The sequence below is a fragment of the Amphibalanus amphitrite genome, unplaced genomic scaffold (genome assembly GCF_019059575.1).
Source record: "Amphibalanus amphitrite isolate SeventyFive unplaced genomic scaffold, NRLGWU_Aamphi_draft 001399F_arrow, whole genome shotgun sequence".
NCBI classification, from domain to species: Eukaryota; Metazoa; Arthropoda; class Thecostraca; order Balanomorpha; family Balanidae; genus Amphibalanus; species Amphibalanus amphitrite.
In genome coordinates, this window is record NW_024882892.1 from 30,300 (window position 1) to 53,392 (window position 23,093).

The 23,093-nt window shown below is 49.0% G+C and overlaps 1 protein-coding gene across 1 annotated transcript; it reads left to right on the forward strand.

The window, feature by feature from the left end:
- The first annotated feature begins 14,503 nt into the window (after window positions 1–14,503).
- On the forward strand, window positions 14,504–22,842 carry LOC122372774 (homeobox protein HMX3-B-like). Its single transcript, XM_043350333.1, has 3 exons — window positions 14,504–14,730; window positions 19,685–19,857; window positions 22,226–22,842. The coding sequence occupies exons 1-3, from the start codon at window positions 14,513–14,515 to the stop codon at window positions 22,840–22,842; spliced, it is 1,008 nt and encodes a 335-aa protein (XP_043206268.1). The 5' UTR covers window positions 14,504–14,512.
- Window positions 22,843–23,093: the final 251 nt, after the last annotated feature.

Sequence of the window (23,093 nt, forward strand, 5' to 3'; positions counted from 1 at the left end):
CCGCCAGCTGAGGTACTGTCGAGTGCTCCTCAATGGGGTGTCAGTTCAGCGTTCACACTCAGCCGCCCCGCGGGCAATGAAAAGGACGCACTGCACTGCCGAAAATGCCCACTTAAAATATTAACCAAGTCACGCATAAGGAGCGCTTTCAGTACACGGCCGCTAAACGCTCGCCTTTCAGCGTGGTGCGCCATGAAAAGCGCGCGGACAAAACGGCGCCAAAATATCCGGCCGGCGCACCTTTGTGCACCAGGATCGGCTCAAATCACCGCGCTGATCGGCTCAGGCCGCTGTGAAAACTTATTCCGGTTCGGGGAGGTAATCCGCCGGGCTGGGCTGAGCCCGCGGCGGCGGCCGGCTGGGACGGGCGGCTCGGTTCGGCGGCCGGCTGGGTCCGACCAGGTGTACCGCCAAAGGCCTGCCGATCGGCCGCTGCACCACAGATCACCGCGTCCGCGCCACAAATCGTCGCATCGCGACACTGACGGCAAGTCTGACACGACGCAGCCGGCTTGGCGGCGAATGGGCAGCATCCGTGGTGCGGAGAGAGAGACATAACAAAGCAGGACCTCAGATCGGCCGGGTCAGAGGAGCGGTCCAGGAATCGTGGTTACGATGGTGGGCGCCGCTACCGCTCAGAGTGGGGGCACGGCAGATGAGGGATGCGATAGGATCAGCCAGAAGAGCCGATAATCCCCTGTGTCGACGCCTCTGATAATGTCGGCTAACGCCCCGAGATAACTGGATCGGCCAGAAATCCCATCAAATGCAAATATTGATCTCAAGAGGGGATAAACCAGCTAGGCGATATGATTGAGGGCTAATGTGTTGGCTGATATGATGGTGGAGCAAAACGAAAGCATATGCCGATCATTTGGAGTAGAAAAACTCGAGTGTTATTCTCTCATATGAATAGAGTAAATTTAAGTAAGCTTCATTCGGCACTTCTGCAGCATATGTATATGTGAGACGTTACATGTTGGGGTCAGCTGCAAACAAATCAATGGAACTGGTAATGATTTCTAAATACCGCAAAGCGACGTTAAAACATATAAATTGTTCTAACTTCTATTTGCTTCAAAATGGTCAATTTTACCAAGTGTTAAAGAATGGACACTCGCAACTACTGTTTCCTCTGAGCTTACTTTTTTATCTCCTTTTGTTTCACCAGTATACATAAAAGATAAACAGTAGAAGCAGTATATTGTAAGTCATTGTTTTTAGCCGTGCGCTTTATGCGAACAATCCACAACACATACTACCTTATCTCGTCTACAGCATCAAAGGCCTAAACGCAACGAGGCTGATAACTTGGAAAGATAGGCTTCATTTTATCGACACGTAAATTGATCTGCCTCCGGAAATCCCCACATGTAATCTATACATTTTACAGCGAGCCTTTTACTGCCGACCCTCGCTACTTCCTCTATTCGCTGAAAAGCCATTTCGCTCAAATCACCGGACCAATCCTCCCGGCAGTTCGAAGCCTCTCCCTGCCCGGCTCCGCCGCAGCTGGTGTCTGAGGTGACCGACCACTCAGAGCTCCCGCTTCCGCCGCCGACACCGGAGCCCTCGCCGCCGCGCCGCCGCCCTGATTGAAAAACGATAAATCTGATAGATCCGAAGCCCGCCAACGGCGCTGGGCCGCTCGGCGACATTGCTGGTGATTCGGTCAACCCGTTCGGTCCGCCCCTGTGGCCGCTCAGGTCACGTGACCCGGCGGACGGCGCAGGGCCGACAGGACATCCTATTACTGAAAACACTCACTTTAACAACTTCTCCCAACACGGAACGCCACTAAATATCGGAGCAGCGCGTGCATTTGAATGGTTTCGGATGCGCCGTCGTTGGCCTAACACCGAAGCGCACGCGAACAGCGCGCTTTGGAAGCTGAAAGGCCTCGCTCAAATCCGGAGAGAGTCGTTCATTTGCGCTTCAACAGAGGCTGAAAAACACAGGTCGTGGAAACCAAAGATAATGGAGAGTGGTTTAGAAACTTAATCTTGTAGTGAATTGGATTGAAGATCCATTCCAGGCTATTTTAGCATAGTGTAATAAATAACATAGTTATCTATTACACTATGATTATAGTTTGGATAGAAGTGAAAACATATTCATCGGTCTAGCATGTATGTAAGTACATTGTACAACAGTTGATTCAATTCGTCCATGCTGTGAACAAACGACAGACGTTGAAGTATGTAGTTGTAGTTAGTCAGGTACGTGTATTCTTTAACGCCGAGGGACTACGAAGCTCTCTCGGTGCGCGGCCTCTGGAGACATTGCCGCTCACTCCTGAGCCCGTTTGGGACGGTGGCGTGTCGGGACCACTCGGAACGTCGGCCATTGTTGAGAGCGGGCTCAGCGACGGACGGTGAGCTGTTTTTCCGTGTCCGACGGCCGTCCGCCGGCCGCGCCGCGCGCGCCGTCCGGCCACACCCATTTCATCACCGGCGCCAGTTATGGCATTTTCTGCTGCTCCACTATTGGCTTTTAAGATTATTAGCTGCAATTATTAATGCCCAAGCATTCTGGCTCACCTATAAAGTCGCTTGCTCTAAGCGAGAGCTAATTTAGCTAAAAGGATGCAATTTGGCCACAGAATAATTAGCGCTACCTGCCGAGCGAATTCGCCGGGCGGCTCTGCCGACCCGGCTTTGGCTATGGCCCTATGATCAGAGCCAGCGCTGCCTGGCGAGGTCCACCCAGAGCCTGACGGGGCCGAGGCTCCCTGTAAAAGACTGCTTGCCTTCTCAGTAAATTAAATTAAGCTAGAAGGCAGGTGTTGGTGGTTCGTGCGCGGGCCTCTCAGAACGGAAACAGAGCAGAATCCCCGGCGGTCGGTGGTGACAAATCATCCACGGACCCGATGCAACCTGTAATTATCGACCTATTCACTTAATTAATTAGGGCTGGCGGTATATTGGGCCGGCTCGGGCGGCAGCGCCGGGCAGGCTCGGGGCGGCACATTTTTCATCGGACGTCAGAGAGGTGGTCCGATGCTCAGCCGCAGTAACGACGGCACGGATAACGTAATTACCAAAAAACACCGGCCACTGATGAGAATATGACCGCACAGGTGAGCCGCGCCACGCGCCTGCCCTCCCCCACCCCCGCTCGGCTGTCCCCTCCCCCTGATCAGGGAGCTCCCTCAGGTGCTCCCCAGACAGGCCGACTGCCAGTCAGACCGGCTGCCGGAGGGGAGGACAGATACTGCGTGATGTGCAAACCACCAAAAATGGCAAGCCATGACGAGCATACGACTTTCCAACCTGCAAATCTATACTTAGCAGCAACATACATTTACCAAAACCGAAGCCTAAACCACTCAATCAACCGTTTCTACATTCATTTCATATTTCTTTTTTAAAGAAATACACCGCCACCCATGAACAGGTGACCAAGAGTGCCCCGCCCTCGAACCCAGCGACAACAGAGCCTTTACGTTAACACCAGAAAAACTGAGGAGATAAATGTCGCGGCACTCCCTGCTAAGAAAGGAAATAAACCAAACACAAGCAAAGAAGAACTGAGAAGAGCCAGGGATTGTTAGTATGGCATAGGGGTAGAAAGTAGTCAATGGACTAATGAGCCATTGACTGAACCTCCCACTACGATCCCGAAATTAGCACTCATACTTTCATACACATAGGTGGGCATCGTTCCCCAAAATTGTAACTTCGTTACTCGTTCCTCCGTTCCCTCAAAACGTGACTTCCGTTAATCGTTCCTCCGTTCCTCTGCATATAATGTAACGGAAGTTCTTTTAGTCCGTTACTCCGTTACAGCAAAATAAAAAACGTTAAAATGTTGGGTATTTCACACATTTTTGAGACCATTCTGACACAAACTAAACCTACCGAGAAAGCGGAATGCCCACCAAATCTTTCAAGACAGTGGGCACTGATTGGACACTAAACCTTGGAACGTCTGGTGGTACTGATGCGCATCACTTGTCCCCGGCCAGATGCCGGTTGCCCTTCACGAACACTAGACGTTCCAGGTTGGCATCTGAGAGCATAGGCGGCGGAAAGGGGGGGGGGGGCACCGGCGCACCGTGCCCCCTTTGATTTTGGCATTTTAACATTAGCCCTATGTGCGTTGCATGGAAAGAATGGGACAAAAAGTCGGCAGTGCCCCCCCCCCCTCTCCCTTAATTGAAGATGTTCCGCTGCCACTTTCTGAGAGGGTAGCCCTTTTTGCACGTATCACATCTTTTCCCATTGAGAACATGCGCTCTACTGAGGCGCTTGAAGGGACGCCCGTGTTGAACTTTGCGAACACATACTGCAACGCCGGCTCATTGCGGAAGGCCAGTACACTGTACACTGAGGCCATCTTCCGTCTTCAAGTCAGGGCTGCTCAATAATCCACTATTCCGCTGCTGCATTAATGTCTGTGGGTTAGCTGAAAGATCAACCCGCTCGGACAACGAAAAGTAACGGAGGAACGAAGGAACGGACTAAACTGTTAACTTGTAACGGAGGAACGAACAACCAATGTAACGGAAGTTACTTGGTCCGTTACCCTTTTTAAATGTAACGAGTCCGTTCCTCCGTTCCTAAAAATTGTAACGGCGTTCCGGAACGGAGGAACGGAGGAACGGATCGTGCCCACCACATACATTGGGTTAGGGGGCTTCCGTGCAGACAGATAGAAATTTGGCTGGTCATAAATAATGCTGGTGTTTATGGTGTGACCCGGGGAACTCTTCCAGCTAAGCAAAGCTTGTTGCTGCAGTCGAGTCCCTAGGTCACAGCATATGAACGTGGCGTATAGTCTGAATATATTGGAGCATAGGTATTTGTTTGAAATCCTTTTTCATCTCAAAAGGCACTTAAGGATGTTTAAATTTGCACTTTTTGGACTAAATAACTGACTCGAATATACAATAGCCGTCTTTACGACGGTATATTTGGTTACTAGTGCGAAAATTGATCATAGTTGATTCTTAGTACTTTTCAGCTTGGGTTGCACAGGCTGCTTATATGACTGATTATCATATAAATAAACATTTTCAATCAATTTTTTTTAAATAAATTCATGTTATGAATATATTAACTGTAACAAAGATGGTTAAATGTGGACAGAGGTTAAATGCATTCAGTTAAATGTATTCTGGTTTAATGTATTCAGGTTTGGTGCATACGCTAGATGACCCGTCGTGAAAATGTCTACTAAATATTCCTCAGTCATATTCGCTTCATTTTGGCTTAGATAGCCAACTTTTATCATACCTAACATTCGGAAAAATGTTCAAGATGCTCAAACTTGGTATTCAAAACGTTTGAAATGCATCCACCATGCTTTGTGTTAGACTAATCACACTCAGTCAGCAGTTTGCAAACAACTACGCCACGTTGAAACGTTTGCAATCAGCTAGGCCTGCTAGAATCGCATCCAATCTCGTCTTGAGTCGGTAGTAGGCGGCCATTGCATTTTCGGTGAGCAAGAAAACACGGGCTGTTTTTCTCGTCCGCCGCACAATGTCTCACCAATCTCTCTAGTTCCTTTGTGTCCGCACGGCAAAAGTCAATTACGCCACTGCGCTGCTTTTTCAGCAGAAAATCCCGGCTGGCGCGCGATGCCGACACTCAACTTTCCCCAGAGACCGGGGATGAAACTCGCAGCATTTGCAGAGGTACTTTACCAAAGTCATTTCGCTGTAAATATTACTTTACTTCCGCCGTGTGACTTAAGGGCCATTCCGACTGTCGGCAGCACACATTGACGTAACAAACGACTTAAGGAAAGCGTCGTTAAAATCTGTCTCCCGACTCAAAATGGCGCAGACTTTCGGCGGCACGTCGAAATCGCCGCACTAGGCAGTCGTCGCCGCCGACGAGGCCGCCATGTTCGGAGGACTGTTTGGGCTGCCAGCGGGGTCTCCGGGGAGCGCGAGCCACGTCGTTTGCCGCCTATCGTCGCTGCTTGGCATATGCATTGCTGAACAACACACCGCCCAGCATAAAAGCCTGGCACAATCAAATCACGACGTATTGAATAAAATCCGAGCCGAGGCGGGCGGCCGCTCCGCAGAGCCGGCGCGGTAATGGCTCCCGAAACCTCAGAGGTGGCATTATCCTAACCAGATCCAGCGGCGATGGTGCCGTCTAATGTTTCTAATTCGCAGTTGAAAGCGCAGTTGCCGAGAGTAAAAGCCATGTAATGGCCCTGGTGAGAGAGCCTATTACCCTGGCTGCCACCCGCAATTGGAAACAGAGAAAGCTATCCACGCTGAAAGCTTAAGGAACGAGTTTATTGGGCGAAGTGCAGAATTAGATGAGGCCCATTTGGACGGCGGCGTCGCAGCGAGACGCTCCCGGCGCGGCGCGGCGGCGGCGCTGACGGCTGCGCGGATTGAGTTACAGATGCGCACTGATCACATGCCTGTCGGCGGCGAGGGGCGGCACGCTGCGACGTGGCTGACGCAGATTGATACCGGGACAAAAGAAAGAGCGGCGCTCCATCGTCCGACTGCCTGCAGCGCGCGGCTGATGTGATCTTATCAAAGGAGGTCGCCACAGAGATACGGCGATAGTGCAATTTCAAATAAACCACAATATAAAGATTGTACTTCATATATCATACCATGCCTGCAGTACTTGCATTTTGGCTCACCAATGAACAAAAAACAACTTCCTGATTCAATGCAGCTCTCATATGGAGCAGTTTCGTGCAGCCTGATTGCTTGAAAATTTAAAGATGTTATGATATAACACATTCAATGTATAAGTATAGCAGTCAAATCAATGGCTACTTTAAAAGCATGTTCAATCGTGACATGGTTAAGCAAAACATTGCAATTCACAGCGTATCACACACACTGAAAACAAAATGACACAAAAAAACGACTAAAAACGCACAAGCTGAGTGTGTTAACTAGGTTTTCTTGTGTACCCTGCATCATGCATTTTTTGACCCGTCGCAGACGTGTCAATTTACAAATGTGTTAACCCAGTCCTGTTGTGTCCTAAAACACAATATAATTGTGTCTTCAACACATGAGGCTTGTGTGAATACCTACATTTGCAGAATACAAGGTAAATGTGTTACTCAATGTTTAATGCACTGTGAATGTGTTACTAAATTTAACGCAAATCGCAAGTGAAAGAAGGAAACACGTGGTGACTATGTAGTTTGTTGCCGGGGCGCAGTTGAAGGGGCTTTGGCTTTGACTGGACAGGCTGACTGCCAAAGCCGGGCCCCGAGTGAAACCGGGCGCTCGGGTGCGGTCAGGGCTGAGCACCCGGCCGGCCGACCCATGCGAGGCCGCTGACCCATACATGACCTGGCACTGCGCCCAGTCGGCCGCTGGACCGGAACGGTTCCGCTTCAGGGCCGAAAGGTGAACAGGTCACGCAGACAGCTCATTCAGAGCACCAACTGACGATGCCCCCAATTGGTGGACTACTGTGCAATGCAGTTGTCCAGGCGTTCCAGACAGCCTGGAAAAAAATTTTCAGCCACCGATTTTTCAAAAATATCCTTTATAGACGGAGCAGTTTCTTCCTCCAAGCAGACTTTAATTAGCTATGCTTCAGCTTGCACTTGATGTAATAAGCGCATATTGCTCTAGACAATTTATCATGTATCGCCTCCCTCGGCTGTATTGTGCATTTTGACCTTTCTCAAAACACTTTGGCAAATTTTTACAAAAACCCAGCATAAAAGTTGGTGCTCGAAAAACGCCCTCTATTATCCCCATCTGAAGTTAAGATTCAGAGGTCGCTCACTGGTGGATGGCACGGTGTATTTGTGCAAGGGTACACGTCTACCATATCCGACAACACATGATTTCGATACAATGATGCATTACATTCGTCCAGCGTGCTTGGCACGAGAAAATTGTGTCATTATTCTGTTTTATGTGTTATCAAACGTGTCGAAGGTCCCGCCAAGCGTGAAAACACTCAGCCTTATTGTGTTTTGGGTGCGATTAACACATGACTGATGTGTTACCAGTACAGAACATGCCCTCACTGTGTCCATTTGTTTTCAGTGCACTCCAGCATGTGTAATTTCACTTTACATATAGATGATCCCACACAAAGCACATAATATGAGAGTTCTCTTTCACAGCTTCCCTGTCACGCTGCTAAGCAGACGCTGGACACTCGCAGCGGCTGATCCGATCGGCCCACGACCAAACCGTTTGACCTGTGTATCTGACCCCTCTCCCCCCCCCCCCCTCCGAGCCCACGGTGGACGGACAGAACACCCGACCGATTACTGCCTCACTGTTCCGTTTGTTCGGACACGTGTGTCCGCGCGACGTTCCGCCACATTGAGTCGCGACAGAAGCGGCGCAGTGCGGCGTGCGGCGGCGAGCGGCGGCGCGGCAGGGCGCTGTCCACGGCCCCTGTAATTAGGAGTCCTGCCGCGGGCCGCAGCCGCCACGCCGCAAACGCCGCAGGCTCGCCGATCACGTATAAAATCGATGCTATTCACGGGTGCTCTGTGCGACTGGTCCGTACACAGACTAAAAGGTTTCGCATTAATATGCATTGTTGAGCGGACGTATCCTATTTGTAGGCTTTCAGAGCGGGTAGAGTGCATCAATAGTGGCTCGTGGACTGTTATATCTGCATGAGCGCCGATAGAGGAGCGGGATACTGATGGCGGCGGCCCGCGTTCAGCTCGGCTGATTGAATACATATACCCGCCGTGTGCTCTTCCTGGTAATATACCTACTTGCTGAACAGAGTGCGGTTTTCTAATGCATGTGCTCTAACGGCGGAAATGCCTTCAGCCATTGGTTGAAACGAGCCAAGCTCTGCAATAGAATCGAAAGGGCATTCACGTCTAGAAATATGTTCTCCCATCCCAAGCAAAAACCCCGAATTTTTCGTTGTTAAATCGAAGTTTGAGAAATATGAAAATAGATAAAAGTTCAAGCCGGTGAAAGTTGCAAACCAAATTTCGTCTTTTTGAAGTCTTCCCTTTTTGCATTGAGAACGGAGCGCTGATTGAATGGCAGCACAACAATTAACAAACATCAGCTTATTCAAAAACGTAAGGCGACTGTTTCGACAAATGTATCAATATCATTTCTTAGACCTCTCCATTTTCTTCAACGGCAGCCTTCGTAGGGCTTCCCGTTACTTGTACGGGCATTGTCGAACATCCTACTGTTTCCTCCTCACCAGTCACCCCTACTGGTGACTTTGTCCCATGTCCTCCGAGACTCGATACGCTACCGACCTCCTCCTCTCCCCCGTCCTCCGCCGTCCCTCTGCCCTCCCTCCTGTCGTCCCGTGTCCCCACCGGCCCACGGCTGTCCGATCGGATACCCGCCGCTCTGGGGGGCATCCTCAAAGATGTGCCGCACTCTCCCTCTGTCCACACAAGATAGGAAAACATTATTGTTGAAAAGTTGTCCCCATTTCACGCTGGTCGCGCCGCCAAGAACACCGCCGCCCGGTCGAGAGGCCGGTGTATTAGCTTAGACAAATGGGCCGCACAGAAATTCGGCGGTTTACAGGCGAGCTGGCTTGTTGTTTCTTTACGCGTTGGTTGGCAAAGCGACGCTGGCACGAGATGAAGTGTACGCGGCGTGTGCGCGCCGCTCGAGGGCGCATTGTTTCGTGGCGGTGATTAGGAGGGATGCGTGACGCCGCGGACAGATTATGAGATGATACTGCGAATTCCAAGGGGGCAAGTCGTTAACGACGCGTGCTTTCAGTTCTCTCACTGACTAAATCCATTATTTCAGTTGTTTGTTTGCAGTCTTTGAATGGCGTTCACGATCCAGATTACGAAAGCAGAGTGTAAATTGCCACATAGTGTGTGAAAGCTTTGTGAATGTTAAGTTATTGTTCGCAATCAGCACATCCGAAATTAAACAACACTGCAGTCGACTCTATTATTGCTACCCTAAACTCATCTCGAAATCTCGGGCTAACTTCTTTGTCAAATTATGCGCACCGTTTAGTAACTTCTAGATCTAATGTGAATGAAACCCCCGCAGCCGAATTCCCCTTGAGCATAAACGCCCATTTCACAATCTCCCCAAATCCGTTTAATTAAAGGCTGAGCGCTGCATACCGCCCAACTTTTGCCAGAATTCCCTCGACTTTTACGAGCACCCGTTATATGGCAGCAATTTGGCAGCGTTTAAGCTGACATGGCGTCCGCTATCTCGGCAATGGCGTCACCCTACGGCGGCCCGACCCCATCACCATAAACAGTGGCTTGTATAAGATTGATCTGCCTTTCGCATTAGGCTAGATTAACGTGCTATCTAGTCGGCGTCTTTCAATTTCATCCATCACTTATCCTTCGGCTTCTACAGCGCCAAACGAGGATGCATCTGTCCCCGAGGTGCATTTCATTAGTGCACTCGTATTAGTCGGATAGGTGAGGAGGCAGACCCGTCGAAGGCAAGCAGCTCCCTGGAGCTCGGCACCGAGAGGCGGGGGGGGGAGGGGGAGGGTCTGTCGGTCGCGACGAGCTGACATGTCACCCGTAATGGTAATGGCTCCGATAATTGGCCGGATAATGATCCGGCCAGGTAATGCTGTTAGCGATCCTGTCGGTAATGGTGCAACGGAGATGGCCACTGACTTTCTGGGCCGGATACGTCACGAGGGTGTGTGCTGAGCTGCTCTGACTGTAAACGAAATATATGTATGCTGTTATGAATATAAAGTAATGAATGAATATAAATTTATTTGTATAAACAATGAAATAAAGCTAAGCATGACTTCAAACCTACTGCTGGCCGACGTTATTATTACCAGTAAAACGCCTTTTGGGCGAAGAACGAGCGAGTGAGATAGTGAGCCCTGCACGTGCGGAAGGGCGAGAGGGTGCTTCCAACGGGCTTGCGCAAAGCACCCTTCTAACTGGTCGCTAGCGGTGTGCCAAATTTGAACGCAATCGGCCCAGCCGTTCCTGAGATCTGGAAGCGGCATTCTGCACGTGCGCACGTGCAAACGGGGTCCAAAATGACTTTTGCACGGCACCCTACTAACTGGTCCCCAACCGTGTACCAAATTTGAGCGCAATCGGCCCAGCCGTTCTCGAGATCTGGAAACGCCCCCTGCACGTGCGCACGTGCAGTAGCACCCTAACCGCAACACATGGGAATGCATTGCCTGGTGGGTGCCTACCTGTATGCCAAGTTTCAGCGAAATCGCCCCAGTAATTACCGAGTTACTGAAATGGGAACAAATTTGGCATCTCTTATTGTTGTATTTTGCACGTGCACTGGGGGTGACCCACATGCATCGAGAGTATCCTATTTTGGGTAGAAGGGATGCTGCTACCCTACAAAAATTACCGCAAGTCAATCGCCCAAGCGGCTGCTGAGATATGAGCCTCTCAAAATCACTACTTTTGCAAAACAGCTTGAACACCCTTGACTTTTCACGTGGCACGTGCCACGACGGTCACTGAGATGTATCAAAAGTAGTCAATTACGGGGTAGAAGGGATGGGGCTACCCAACAAAAAAGACTGCAGGCCAATCGGTCCAGCGGTTGCTGAGATATAAGCCTCTCAAAAGCGTTACAGGCCGGGCCGGGCCGGGCCGGGCCGCTCATACTGAGATTTTTCCGTTATATTGAAAAGACTCACTTCGCTCGCTGCGCTCGCTCGCTCGTAACAAGATTAATCAAATGTGATGACGGGCACCAGTGGAGCCAAGAGAGAACATTTGCAACACATGCTTTTCTTCCTCTCCAACTAACGAAATCAATTGGAAATTTACCGTTTATGTCGAATAGACATTGCACAAAGAAAACAAAATCTAGAAGGCACTGTTGAGACTGTACATACAACAACGCATATGCAAGCAAAATCCGAGAAGTTCTTGAAATTTGGAGGAACTTTCGGGGGATTGCCACCGCAGCATCCAGCACCGCTTTTTTGGATCCGCCAAAAATGCCGGATGTGAACTGGGAATTTAAAGGATAGCATCTAAGGGCTGTTTAGTTCATGCTTGTTCCGCCGTATGAACGGAAGTATGCATGCGATAAGTAATTTAGCAAATCGCACTGCATCGCATGGTAATCCGACATTCAGCCAAGGAACATGTGACTGTTTACATTCACGCCTTACCAAGAATCCCAATCACATTATTACATTCCTAAAGGTCACTTCAGGTCGCTCACTGCCACGGGTGGTGGAGCATAGCTGTCTAAATAAGAAATGCTGGGATAATCCAGTAATGGACTGCAATGAGGTTTAAAAGGCGTCTAGTGCCTTAGAACGGGCACGACGTAGCGTGAGTGTTGCCAATCTGCTCAGCTAGGTGCAGAACGGCAGAGCGCTCGATCTGAAAATGAGCGAGCCTCGTCTTGCCTTTCATCAGGATATAAAAAATGTAAAGGTATGTATGTGGGTATATACTATAGGGTTATAAGGCCGAATGGTTAAGGAAAAGAGCTATAAAAATGTAAAAAAGAATATACAAAGATGTAAGAGCTGAGGCCATAGGCGGCGGAATGGGGGGTGCACCGGGGTACGGTGCCCCCCCCCCCTAGGTTTTGCCATTTTAACATTTCCATGCATCTTTCCGTTGCATGGAAGGAATGGGACCAAAAGTCGGCGGTGCCCCCCCCCCCCTTAATTGAAGGTGTTCCGCCGCTACTTATGATGAATAGTGAATACGATATACAAAAATGTATGACCCAAGAGCTCATTCGTACAAATTAAGCACTTCTTCAACACAATAGGCACAACACTGATAGCGACTGGGATGGTACTCCTTTATCATCGTTTTCGCTGTTCAGTTTATTTCTACATATATCCATCGCTGGCGTAGGTGGAACCCGATTATTGGTTTTGAGTGACCTGTAACGGTCAACGATTTCATTAGTAGTTAAACATTTCGCAGCAATCTTAATTTGTTTTGAATAAGAAAACTCATTTTGCTATGTCTACTCGTGCAACAATGAGCCTAAACATACGGCCTGCAGCTTGCATCAGTGAATGATATCTTTGCACGGAAGACGTAGCCCTCGAAACCGAATAAAGTTTACCGAACTACATTTTTAGGCACGTTGATCACAGTGGAGTGCTAATGCACTTGCGCACGTACAGGCGTCGCCCCGTGTCTATACCTATAGAGAACGGTTTGGGCCAATTGCGCTCAAATTTGGAGCACTTTTGGAACCGATGAGAAGAGTCTTTGAAACAAATCAGTTAGGGATTACTTTGCACGTGCACGCGTGCACACGTGCAGAGGGCTGGTTTTACATTTCAAAAATGGTTGGGCAAATTGCGCTTAAAGTTACTACACCGTCATTTGGGTCGAACAAAAAGGTGGCCCACACAAGTAAGGGGGGGGGGGGGGATCTTGCATCGCACTTGCACACGTTCACTGCTCACTATTGCGCTCGCTCGTCTGTCTGCCTCACTGGACTGTCCTGAAGCAAATGAAGTTTGCCCACTTATCGCTATAGCCTGTAAGTAAGTATACTATGTATGTACATAGAAGGCGTTTTCACGATGGGTTACCTGGCGAGTGTATCAAAACTGACCAACTCTGCACCAAATCGCTATTACAACAAATACCTTCGTATCATGAATTTATTTCAGTGTTTTCTTCTAAAATAGTGTCTGATAATCTGAAAAATCAAATCAAGTATCAGGCATGTAACTGTGCAACCCAAACCGATAACTTCTGAGAAACACAATGAGCCTAATTTGACCAAATCTGCACCAAATCTGCACCTGATGTGCACCAAATATGTACCAGATAGCCGTCGTGAAAATTGCTAGTACATATACGTAATCATTTAAGCCTTTTTAATGGTCATAGAACAAATGCATTTAAATAGTTGTTATCTGTTCACATAACGTACAACATGGCAGATCAAACTTCAAAGTGAATGCTAGCGCGATTATCGAATAGTAAATGTCATCTATTGTTGAGGGTACTATGACTAGTATAAACATTGTGGCTTTTCAATCTTATGGGGCGAAGTTTCAACTCAGCGCTACATAGGTAAAAGCGGTAAAAGCTGGGGTGACGTTTGGCATGTCTCTGTCATTGCCACCTTTCTACATATTCACTGTTTGGAATTATGCGCCATGAGATCGTCACAGTACGTCCAGTGCGCCACTGATCGCTGCACAGTGCACCACTGATCGCCGCTCTCTGGTCGGCGGGATCAATAGAGTCGGCCACAGACGGTCTCTGGTGACCCCGCCGACCCGGCCGACCTGCCAGGCCTCTGGGCAGCCGGGGGTGGCTCCGTGCTCCCCGCCAGCGCCGCCAGCCGCCCTGATTACTGCCGCCCCGTGTTCGACATAATTAGACCTGCCGACGATCCTCCGCTAATCGGCGTCAGCGCTCTTTTCGCCGCCGACCAATCAGCGCGCGGCTCCCACCGCCAATCAATGCCGTCATCATCGGGGGGCGGAGCCTGTGGGCCGATCGCCGTTGGTGGGCGGGGACACGCCGCTCGGCCGACGGCAATACAGAAATAATAGAAAGGTTGGCGGCACAAGCGGCGGCGCCGATCGCCGCGCTATTTTCCGTGCGAACGCCGGCGGCAGCGGTCATGTCGGCTCCCGGATCGCCGCGCAGTGTCTGTGAGAGCCCGCTGGGCTCGCGCTCGCCGTCACCCCCGGCGGTGCAGGAGCACGCCAGGTCACCGGAGGTCAGCCCGCGGCCCGAGAGGAAGTCGTTCAGCATCTCGGACATCCTCAGTCGCTCCGATCCGGTGCGAGAGAGGCTCGATGACACGCAGAAGCTGCTGGACGCGGCGGCGGCCGCCAGGTGAGCGGGGTGGTGATGGTCTGGCTGATGTTGATCATGATGAGGGCAAAGGTGTTGTGGAATTGTGTCAGACCTTGTGACTTGTGAGTCAGCCAGGTTAGGATCGAGCGCTTGATGGTCGAGTTTTCAGAACTGTTTGAAGGCTGGTATCTTGGTCGCGCAGATATGAGCAAAATGAGACCGCATCAGCGATTCATATGCTGAATGCTGATGCTATAATAATTGCCTGCAAATAATGTTTCATGACTTCAATATCCTTCCAGCCATGTTATGAGAGGTGCTTTAGTATGAATGTTTGTAAGAATGTTTGCGATTCCTGCAAGATTCTCTTTTAACCTGCACATTCTACGTTACCTAGGAGCAAATGTGTCTCATCTGCCGTTTTCACGACGGGCTATCTGGCGAGTTCACCAAATTTGACCAAATCCACACCAACTCTCTTTTTCAACAAATATCTTCATACCATGAGCCTATTTCAGTGTTTCAATAGACAAAAATGCCTGATGATCTTAAAAATGAGGTATATTAGCATCTGTGCAACCCAAACTGATAATTTTAACTTTTAAGAAACACAACGTACCTACTTTGACCAGATCTACGTCAATCTGAGCCTAATATGCATCTAATTTGCATCAAATTTATACCACATGACCGTCCTGAAAACGGCTATTAACAGCCTCACTATCAAGGCTACCCAAGGGGTATGGGAGGGTCCCGTGTTTGCCGACTGCAGTACAATTATTTGTTTCAATAGAGAACACACTTCTCCGCAATAAATTCGTGACGCTCATAAACGTACTAACCGACAGCAAACCGCGCTCATTGTTTTTGATTATTTAGTGCGAATAACATGCAGTAACTGATGACTATCAACTATGATAAGTCTTCATTTTTATAATCTCCGTGAAATAAATATCACTCGAATGCTGAGGTTATATATACACATTATGTAGCACATTATGAAAAGTCATCGCCTCTTAGTTTTGTTTCTTGACAAGATATCTTTGAAATATGGGAACAAATTATTGCAACATTATATAGCCATGTCAAACAACAATAAAATTAATAATAAATGATGTCCAGGTATGGTATCAAATCACAAGCAGCTGCTACCGCACTTTCAATGAAAGACATCTACCGAAACGAATTATGAAAGGATTCATACGTATTTTTGATAGATGCCATTTTCCACATGCAATTTCCTCATCGCATGCTTGATGGCATCAATAGCCTTACACACCGATAGATGAAGGTGGTCTGTAACGTTAGGTAGGTATCGGTATGTTACATGATACACACTGCCATTCAGGGTTGATGGTCTGTCCGATACGCTCGCTAAGCTCTTCCACGCGTCAGAAACCGACCGTAAACAGAATGCACAGTTTTAATCTCCTATTCAGTCGGATCCTATCTGACTCTGTAAACGTAAGCAAGCATCGTGCCACGGTGAACTAGTTGAGAAGAGATAATTGAGTAATTCCTGTAGATTTTGACTACATGCAACATAATGCGTCCTTTTTGGGTATATAACTTTATTCGTCAGTATATCATAACATGACACAATCATGGCGACACTCGATGCTACGTTTCATCTCACCGGACACAAAACGATCGTGGACGGGAGGTGACACATTGGTAGCGAAGATTGCACAGCGCGCACTGCCATCAATGCCTATACCATCCACTGCAACATAATGCGTCAACGTTTTCAGTCGTTTTCCTAGGCAGGACGTTTCAGATGGGAATGCATCTGTTGGCATTCATTCACCTATTGAAAACTATACATACTCGTATAGCAGGCAAACGCACCTAAGGGGTTTTAGAACGGCTTCTGTTGTCTCTCCACCCACATTGCCCCAACAGACGGTAAATAACTTTTGAAAATACCAATTTCCAATTTTAGTGTTTTCTGGACCAAAATTTTGCGAGGAATCCGATGGTGTGGTCATCGAAATCTGAAAAATTTCCATTTTGGAAATAGCACCTATTTTTTGAAAAATAAATATTCGTCAGGCTTAATAGTCAAATAAATTGGAAATATAATGAGTTAATTTTTGTAACAACACTAGAATGTGTCGAACATGAATTAGAGATATATTTTAGCTGAGATGATACTATATCTGCGCATACATGTACATGAACTAGTACATTAACCCTCGCCGGCCGAGAAGGGGTGGGGCGGGTGCCGCCTAATAGGGCTTTTCGCGATAGCTTAAAACTCGCTTAGGGTAGACAGCTGAAACTTGGCATACCTAATCTTTTATTCAAGCAGGATCTTTTCACCTCAACTGCGTTTTCAGGTCAGGTCAGGTCACTGACCTATGACGTCATAAATGAGCCTCTGCGAGGTCCTCAGATGTTGCAACTTTGCAACGCCCTCAGTGCCAGAGGAACTTTCACAGGAAGATGAAACTTACAGGACTTAGTATCCTTCAGAGGTCTCACAACTTGTATATCTCGGATTTAACCTAAATGTCACATGAGGTCAGGTCGGTCACGTGACCTCACCATTATAAGTCAATAGGGAAATATGAAAACTGTTATTTTGGCGCCGGAAATGATCTAAAACTGTCCCAAGCACATGAAATCGTGGTTTCATGTACTCTTTGTAAGGTCCGATCATGAAACCACGATTTCATGTGCTTGGGATAGTTTTAGATCATTACGGCGCCAAAATAACAGTATTCGTATTTCCCCCATTGACTTATAATGGTGAGGTCACGTGACCGACCTGACCTCATGTGACATTTAGGTTAAATCCGAGATATTCAAGTTGTGAGACCTCTGAAGGATACTACGTCCTGTAAGTTTTATCTTCCTGTGAAAGTTCCTCTGGCACTGAGGGCGTTGCAAAGTTGCAACATCTGAGGACCTCGCAGAGGCTCATTTATGACGTCATAGGTCAGTGACCTGACCTGACCTGAAAACGCAGTTGAGGTCAAAAGATCCAGCTTGAATAAAAGATTAGGTATGCCAAGTTTCAGCTGTCTACCCTAAGCGAGTTTTAAGCTATCGCGAAAAGCCCTATTAGGCGGCACCCGCCCCACCCCTTCTGGGCCGACGAGGGTTAATGTACTAGTTCATGTACATGTATGCGCAGATATAGTATCATCTCAGCTAAAATATATCTCTGATTCATGTTCGACACATTCTAGTGTTGTTACAAAAATTAACTCATTATATTTCCAATTTATTTGACTATTAAGCCTGACGAATATTTATTTTTCAAAAAATAGGTGCTATCTCCAAAATGGAAATTTTTCAGATTTCGGGGACCACACCATCGGATTCCTCGCAAAATTTTGGTCCAGAAAACACTAAAATTGGAAATTGGTATTTTCAAAAGTTATTTACCGTCTGTTGGGGCAATGTGCACCGTAACCGTATTTTGAATTTTCCTGCTATTTTGGAAACGATTCGTCATGATCAAGTCAACAGAAAGTCCTCCAAGCCCTAGCCTCCATGCCATTCGATCGGAAAACCAGGTTTAGGGGGCCAGAGACTAACCGATTGCTGGCAATTTCCGCCAAGATCAAATAGCTACCGTCGGAGCGGCTCGAGCCGAGCTCCATTCACTTGCAACGCTTGCTGTAAAACAACCGTTTGTGTGTATGTATGTAGTGTTTTCCTTGCCATGCTAAAGGGCTATTGCTTTTTTTTGTCAATCAGAGACATTTTCGGATAGACGTATGCGCAAGGTGGAACATTTATCATGCATAAGGCTCACTCTTTTCAAAATTTGATCCAGACAAGATCTAAATGGTGGCTTGTTTTTCTCGTTTCAAATGCTCATTGCACAAATTATTATGCCAGGTGACCTCAGATGCTGACCTGCGGGATAAAAAGGGAAATAGCCAAGCAACAGGCCTTTCTCATCTAAATAATCCTACAAGCACTAATGCTTAGATGGCACCTACTACAAACAAATACCTTTCATCAAACAATCTATTTTGCCGACATCTTTTTATTTTGGTCAGTTTCGAAAGTGTCAGATGATTTGAAAGAAAAGCCTGGTGATGCACATTTTGTCAGTTGTGTAATCCAGAAATTATGATTTTTTTTTTTTTGTTCAACACGAACATCATCAGCGCGTATATTTCGTTCACTTTGATTAAATGACTCCTCGATCAAAGGTTGTCCTGCTGAAGTGATTGTTTTTACCTCATCCTTCCCAACTTGTCAGAAGACGTCGCTCACTTTATAATAGTTTGGTTCGTTACTTACCCACTGATGCGGATGCTTCAGCCGTGGCCCGTGATAAAGCACCAGAAAGTTTTAAACACCGTCGGGCCAACGCTCTGAACTTGAGAGATTACTCGTTAAGTTGTCGCTTTCAGAGGCCTTCCGCCTAATAGCTTCAGACCATTAATATTAAATTGCATGCAAAAATCTACAAATCTCTGCCGCAACACCTGAACTATTTCTATCGAGAATTTCGCACACAAGTAGTCCTTTCATCAGAGACTTGGCATATTCAGAAGTACATACTCAAACTTTCGTAAGCCTTCTTTTACCAACCAGATGCACGTTATGAGGTCTGAGTACCGAATTGCGGCACAGTTGAAACTATTCGTCAGTCGAGAGCATTCAGTCGTTCCGTGCACATTTGCTTTTAAAACTTTCAAATGATGTTTCAGAAGACGATGTGATTCAATTTGTGACCGGAAATGTCGTTTATTCATCACGCGTGCTAAGTCCATTCAGTAATAACACCCTACACGTCCCTTTGTTCCCCCTAAGAATGCATTCTCGAATCCACTGCTGAAACTTACGCTCCCCTGGATGTTCCCCCTTGTGCGTTCTGGCTTGAATCCTGTGGTACAACATTCGCTTCTTGTGTTCCTACTTGTGCGTTCTGGCTCGGATCCAGCGTTGAAGCCTCCGTGATTCCTGTGTGTTCTGGCCCGAACCCAGCGCTGACACCTATCTCCCCTATGTTCCCCCGTGCCCTCAGGTTCGGGTTCCTGCAGCTGGGCTCTCTGGCCGCCCGATATCCGTACCTGACCGGATGTGATGTGCTGGGGAAGCCGTTCCCCTGGCAGGCCGTGTGGCCTCCCGCCGGTCATGTGCCCGCCCAGCCGCCGCCCGTCCACCCGGCTCGGCTGCCACTGCACGCCCACTCGCCAGGTATGGATGGGGTGGACGGTGCGGGAGGGGGCGGCTGTGAGTGGGTGATGGGACTCAGTAAGTGAAGGGTGATACTCGGTGGTTGAGGGCTGACACTCAGTGACACTCATGACAGATATTTAAAAGCGACTTAATTTGAAACTCAATTGTGTAAATTTCGTATGTCGTTTGTTGTGTCGAGTAGTAATGCTAGACTGAGATCAGAACTCATGCATAAAATAAGCACATTGCTATGTACAAATGGCCATTCTATCACCTGGATGTTTCATATTTTGTAAGGTGCCCAATTAGGGGCCACATTTTTTCATTCTCTAAAAGGGAAACGTATACCCGGATGGTTGTCTTCCGATCCAATTTATCCCAAGTCAAGAGACGGCACCGCTCTTTATCCTCCACTGAGCAAAGATAGCCTGTTCATTACCGCTGGTATCGGCCCAGAAGAGTCCCCGCTCAATACCCAATCAGATTACGGAGCCGCGGGGCACTGATGGGGTCACAGCGGCGCTCCTCCGCCGGCGGCCACTCCTGTTACTGACAGTGATCAACAGTAATCAGCAGCGCTCCACAGCGGTGAGCTACAGTGATCAGCGGTGATCAACAGGACAGCAGACCGCCGGTCCCCGATAAAAACCCGCCCGGCTGATCAGTGCGCCACTGATTTAACGGGAAGGAGCGGCGACCAATCGGCTCCGATCCAGCCTTTCCAGGGATAGACTGACACGCGATACTGGGAGCGGGCTGGGATAGCAGATGGGATAACCCGATCACGGGCTTGACCGCCGGATATTGGTTCGGTAGGGTTAAAAATACTCCGACAAAAACGTCAGTGAAAGTGTATCCCTTTTGCCACTTGCTGAACTTGTTTTACAGCATTCAAATTATTAAATTGTTTTGCATTTAAAAGTAAAAGGATTTATCAACCATATGGTTGAATTTAGAGTAAAGTGGGCACACATTTGCATGCATTTTGTAATTTTATCAGGAATAACACAGTAGGGAACATTCAATTTTGAGACATTTATTTCATGTATTAAGAAATGATATTGTTATCCTGCTATTATCAATTTCAAAGGTAAAAGCGTGCGCCGTGCGTCACCGTCACTAATTTAGTATCTTTTCTCGTTACTCTATAAACCCGGTCATAAATTGACGAGCTGCGCTTTGACTCTTTTACCTCTCCTGCTCAGCAACAAGTCGGGAGCGCTAATGTAAAAAGTCTCATCACCGATAGATCCGCATTGCGGCGCGGTGCGAGCGCAATTCGTACTGAATCAGCGCTGAATGCGCCGTCGCCTAATCACCGGCTAGGGACATCGGCCAGCAGGTTTCTCTGTGAATGGGGCGCGGGCCAATGCCGCTCTCCCCACACGTCGCAGCGCGCCGAGCCACCAGATTAATTCGTGCCGAACCTTTATTCGCCGACAGCGAAGCACCTCCCTCGGTAGAGCGTGATTATCATCTCTATCAAAAAGCCATCGGCCCCCACATGATGTTAAAAGCCCTGAATGGGAATTTAATACGCCCTTTAATGAAGAGAGCCCATAAAATTCGCCGCGTGGTTTTAGATTAATCCCGCCTCCTCGAATCTGTCGAATAAACAACAGAGCGCTGCCGGTCGTCGACGCGTGTGGGATAGTCGGTATCGACGCGAGCGATGCGGGGCGGCGATGGGTCTGCGCCACGAGACGGCACGTGCCGGCAGCTCGTGCAGCCATGTAAAACATCGCACCGCCGCGTGCGCGCCACGTGCTGCACCGTGCCGCCTTCTGTTGCGCGCCGGTGCGCCGTGCCATACCGCGCCGCGCCGTGCCGCGATACGCCGTAAGTCGCCGCAAAAACTGATGTGCGTTACGGACAAAATGATAACGAGAGCCGGAGCTGGCTTACTGTGCGGCTGTGCCCCGCGGGCCGCGGCGCACGCGTGCTAGGAGATGCGGTAGTTAATTAGCACCGGGGGTCGCATTAACCGCGGTGTATCTGGTTGTTTTTCTTTGTGGTGATGGGCGATGAGGGGCATTCGGCGAATGATAACAAGCGGACTCCCCGGCGACCGTGCAGGGCGGGCATGCTGCATGGAGACTGTCGAAAATGTCGCCGCTCGAACACGATTTGTGTCGAGCGGTTATTCTCGGAATGACACTTCGTCGAAGCGTCGCATCAGTTAACGCCACTGTGAAACAGGCTGATAGATTGTGGTAATTGCGGCGGTTCTGCATCGGATTGCAGCCATCAAAAGCATCACGAGATATTACGTAAGCATAAGCGCATCTATCATTTTCAGAATGAACGCTAACATAGCTGTCACATCTGTTCGGTATCGCTCATATCGCTCGTTGATGTAAAATAACATTCGTTTCTTTGTCACCAGACCCACCGTCACCCGGCGCAGCGGACCGCAAGTCACCGGCTCTGCCGTCGGCACCGACAGAGGCCGTCGACGACGCCGACGACCGCAACGGCGGCGACGACCTGCGCGACGGCAAGGACCGGCGCAAGAAGAAGACACGCACCGTGTTCTCGCGCAGCCAGGTGTTCCAGCTGGAGTCGACGTTCGACATGAAGCGCTACCTGTCCAGCTCGGAGCGCGCCGGTCTGGCTGCGTCGCTCCACCTGACCGAGACGCAGGTGAAGATCTGGTTCCAGAACCGGCGCAACAAGTGGAAGCGTCAGCTGGCCGCCGAGCTGGAGGCGGCCAACATGGCGCACGCGGCGCAGCGGCTGGTGCGCGTGCCGATTCTGTACCACGAGGGCGCCGCGGCGGCGGCCGGGAAGGGAGGCGGTACCAGCGGCGGCGGCGGCGGCGGCGGCGGCGGCGGCGGCTCGGCGTCGGCCTCGACGGCGTCGGTGGGCGCTCCGGAGCCGCCGCCGGCGGGCGGGCCGCAGCCGGCGCCGTCCGTGTCGCTCGGAGGGTACGGGCCGCTGTTCTACCCTCCCTCCTCTCCGTACACACCCACCTGTCGACCGTCGCTGTCCGGCCTGGTCTGAGCGGGAGAGGTCAGCGCGGCAGACAGACAGGGAGAGGGTGGGGCGGGACGAGGGTAAAAGCAGGGTAAACGTAGACATTCCATACTTACGGGGTAGATTATCATGCGACACAGCTTAGGTGTTGTCGAGGGCAATTGAATTTATTATCTGCTTAGGGAGGGCATCAGGCCATTATAAACTATTCACATGACTTTCAGAACGGAGGTAAGCAACTATCCAAAAAGCCATTTTTAGGGCAAGTGCTGTGGGGA

Bases quoted from the DNA above. Each gene is read 5' to 3' on its own strand.
- LOC122372774 (XM_043350333.1), top strand. From the start codon at position 14,513: ATGTCGGCTCCCGGATCGCCGCGCAGTGTCTGTGAGAGCCCGCTGGGC. The intron at 14,731-19,684 runs GTGAGCGGGGTG...CCGTGCCCTCAG, and splicing joins GACGCGGCGGCGGCCGCCAG to GTTCGGGTTCCTGCAGCTGG. The intron at 19,858-22,225 runs GTATGGATGGGG...CTTTGTCACCAG, and splicing joins ACTGCACGCCCACTCGCCAG to ACCCACCGTCACCCGGCGCA.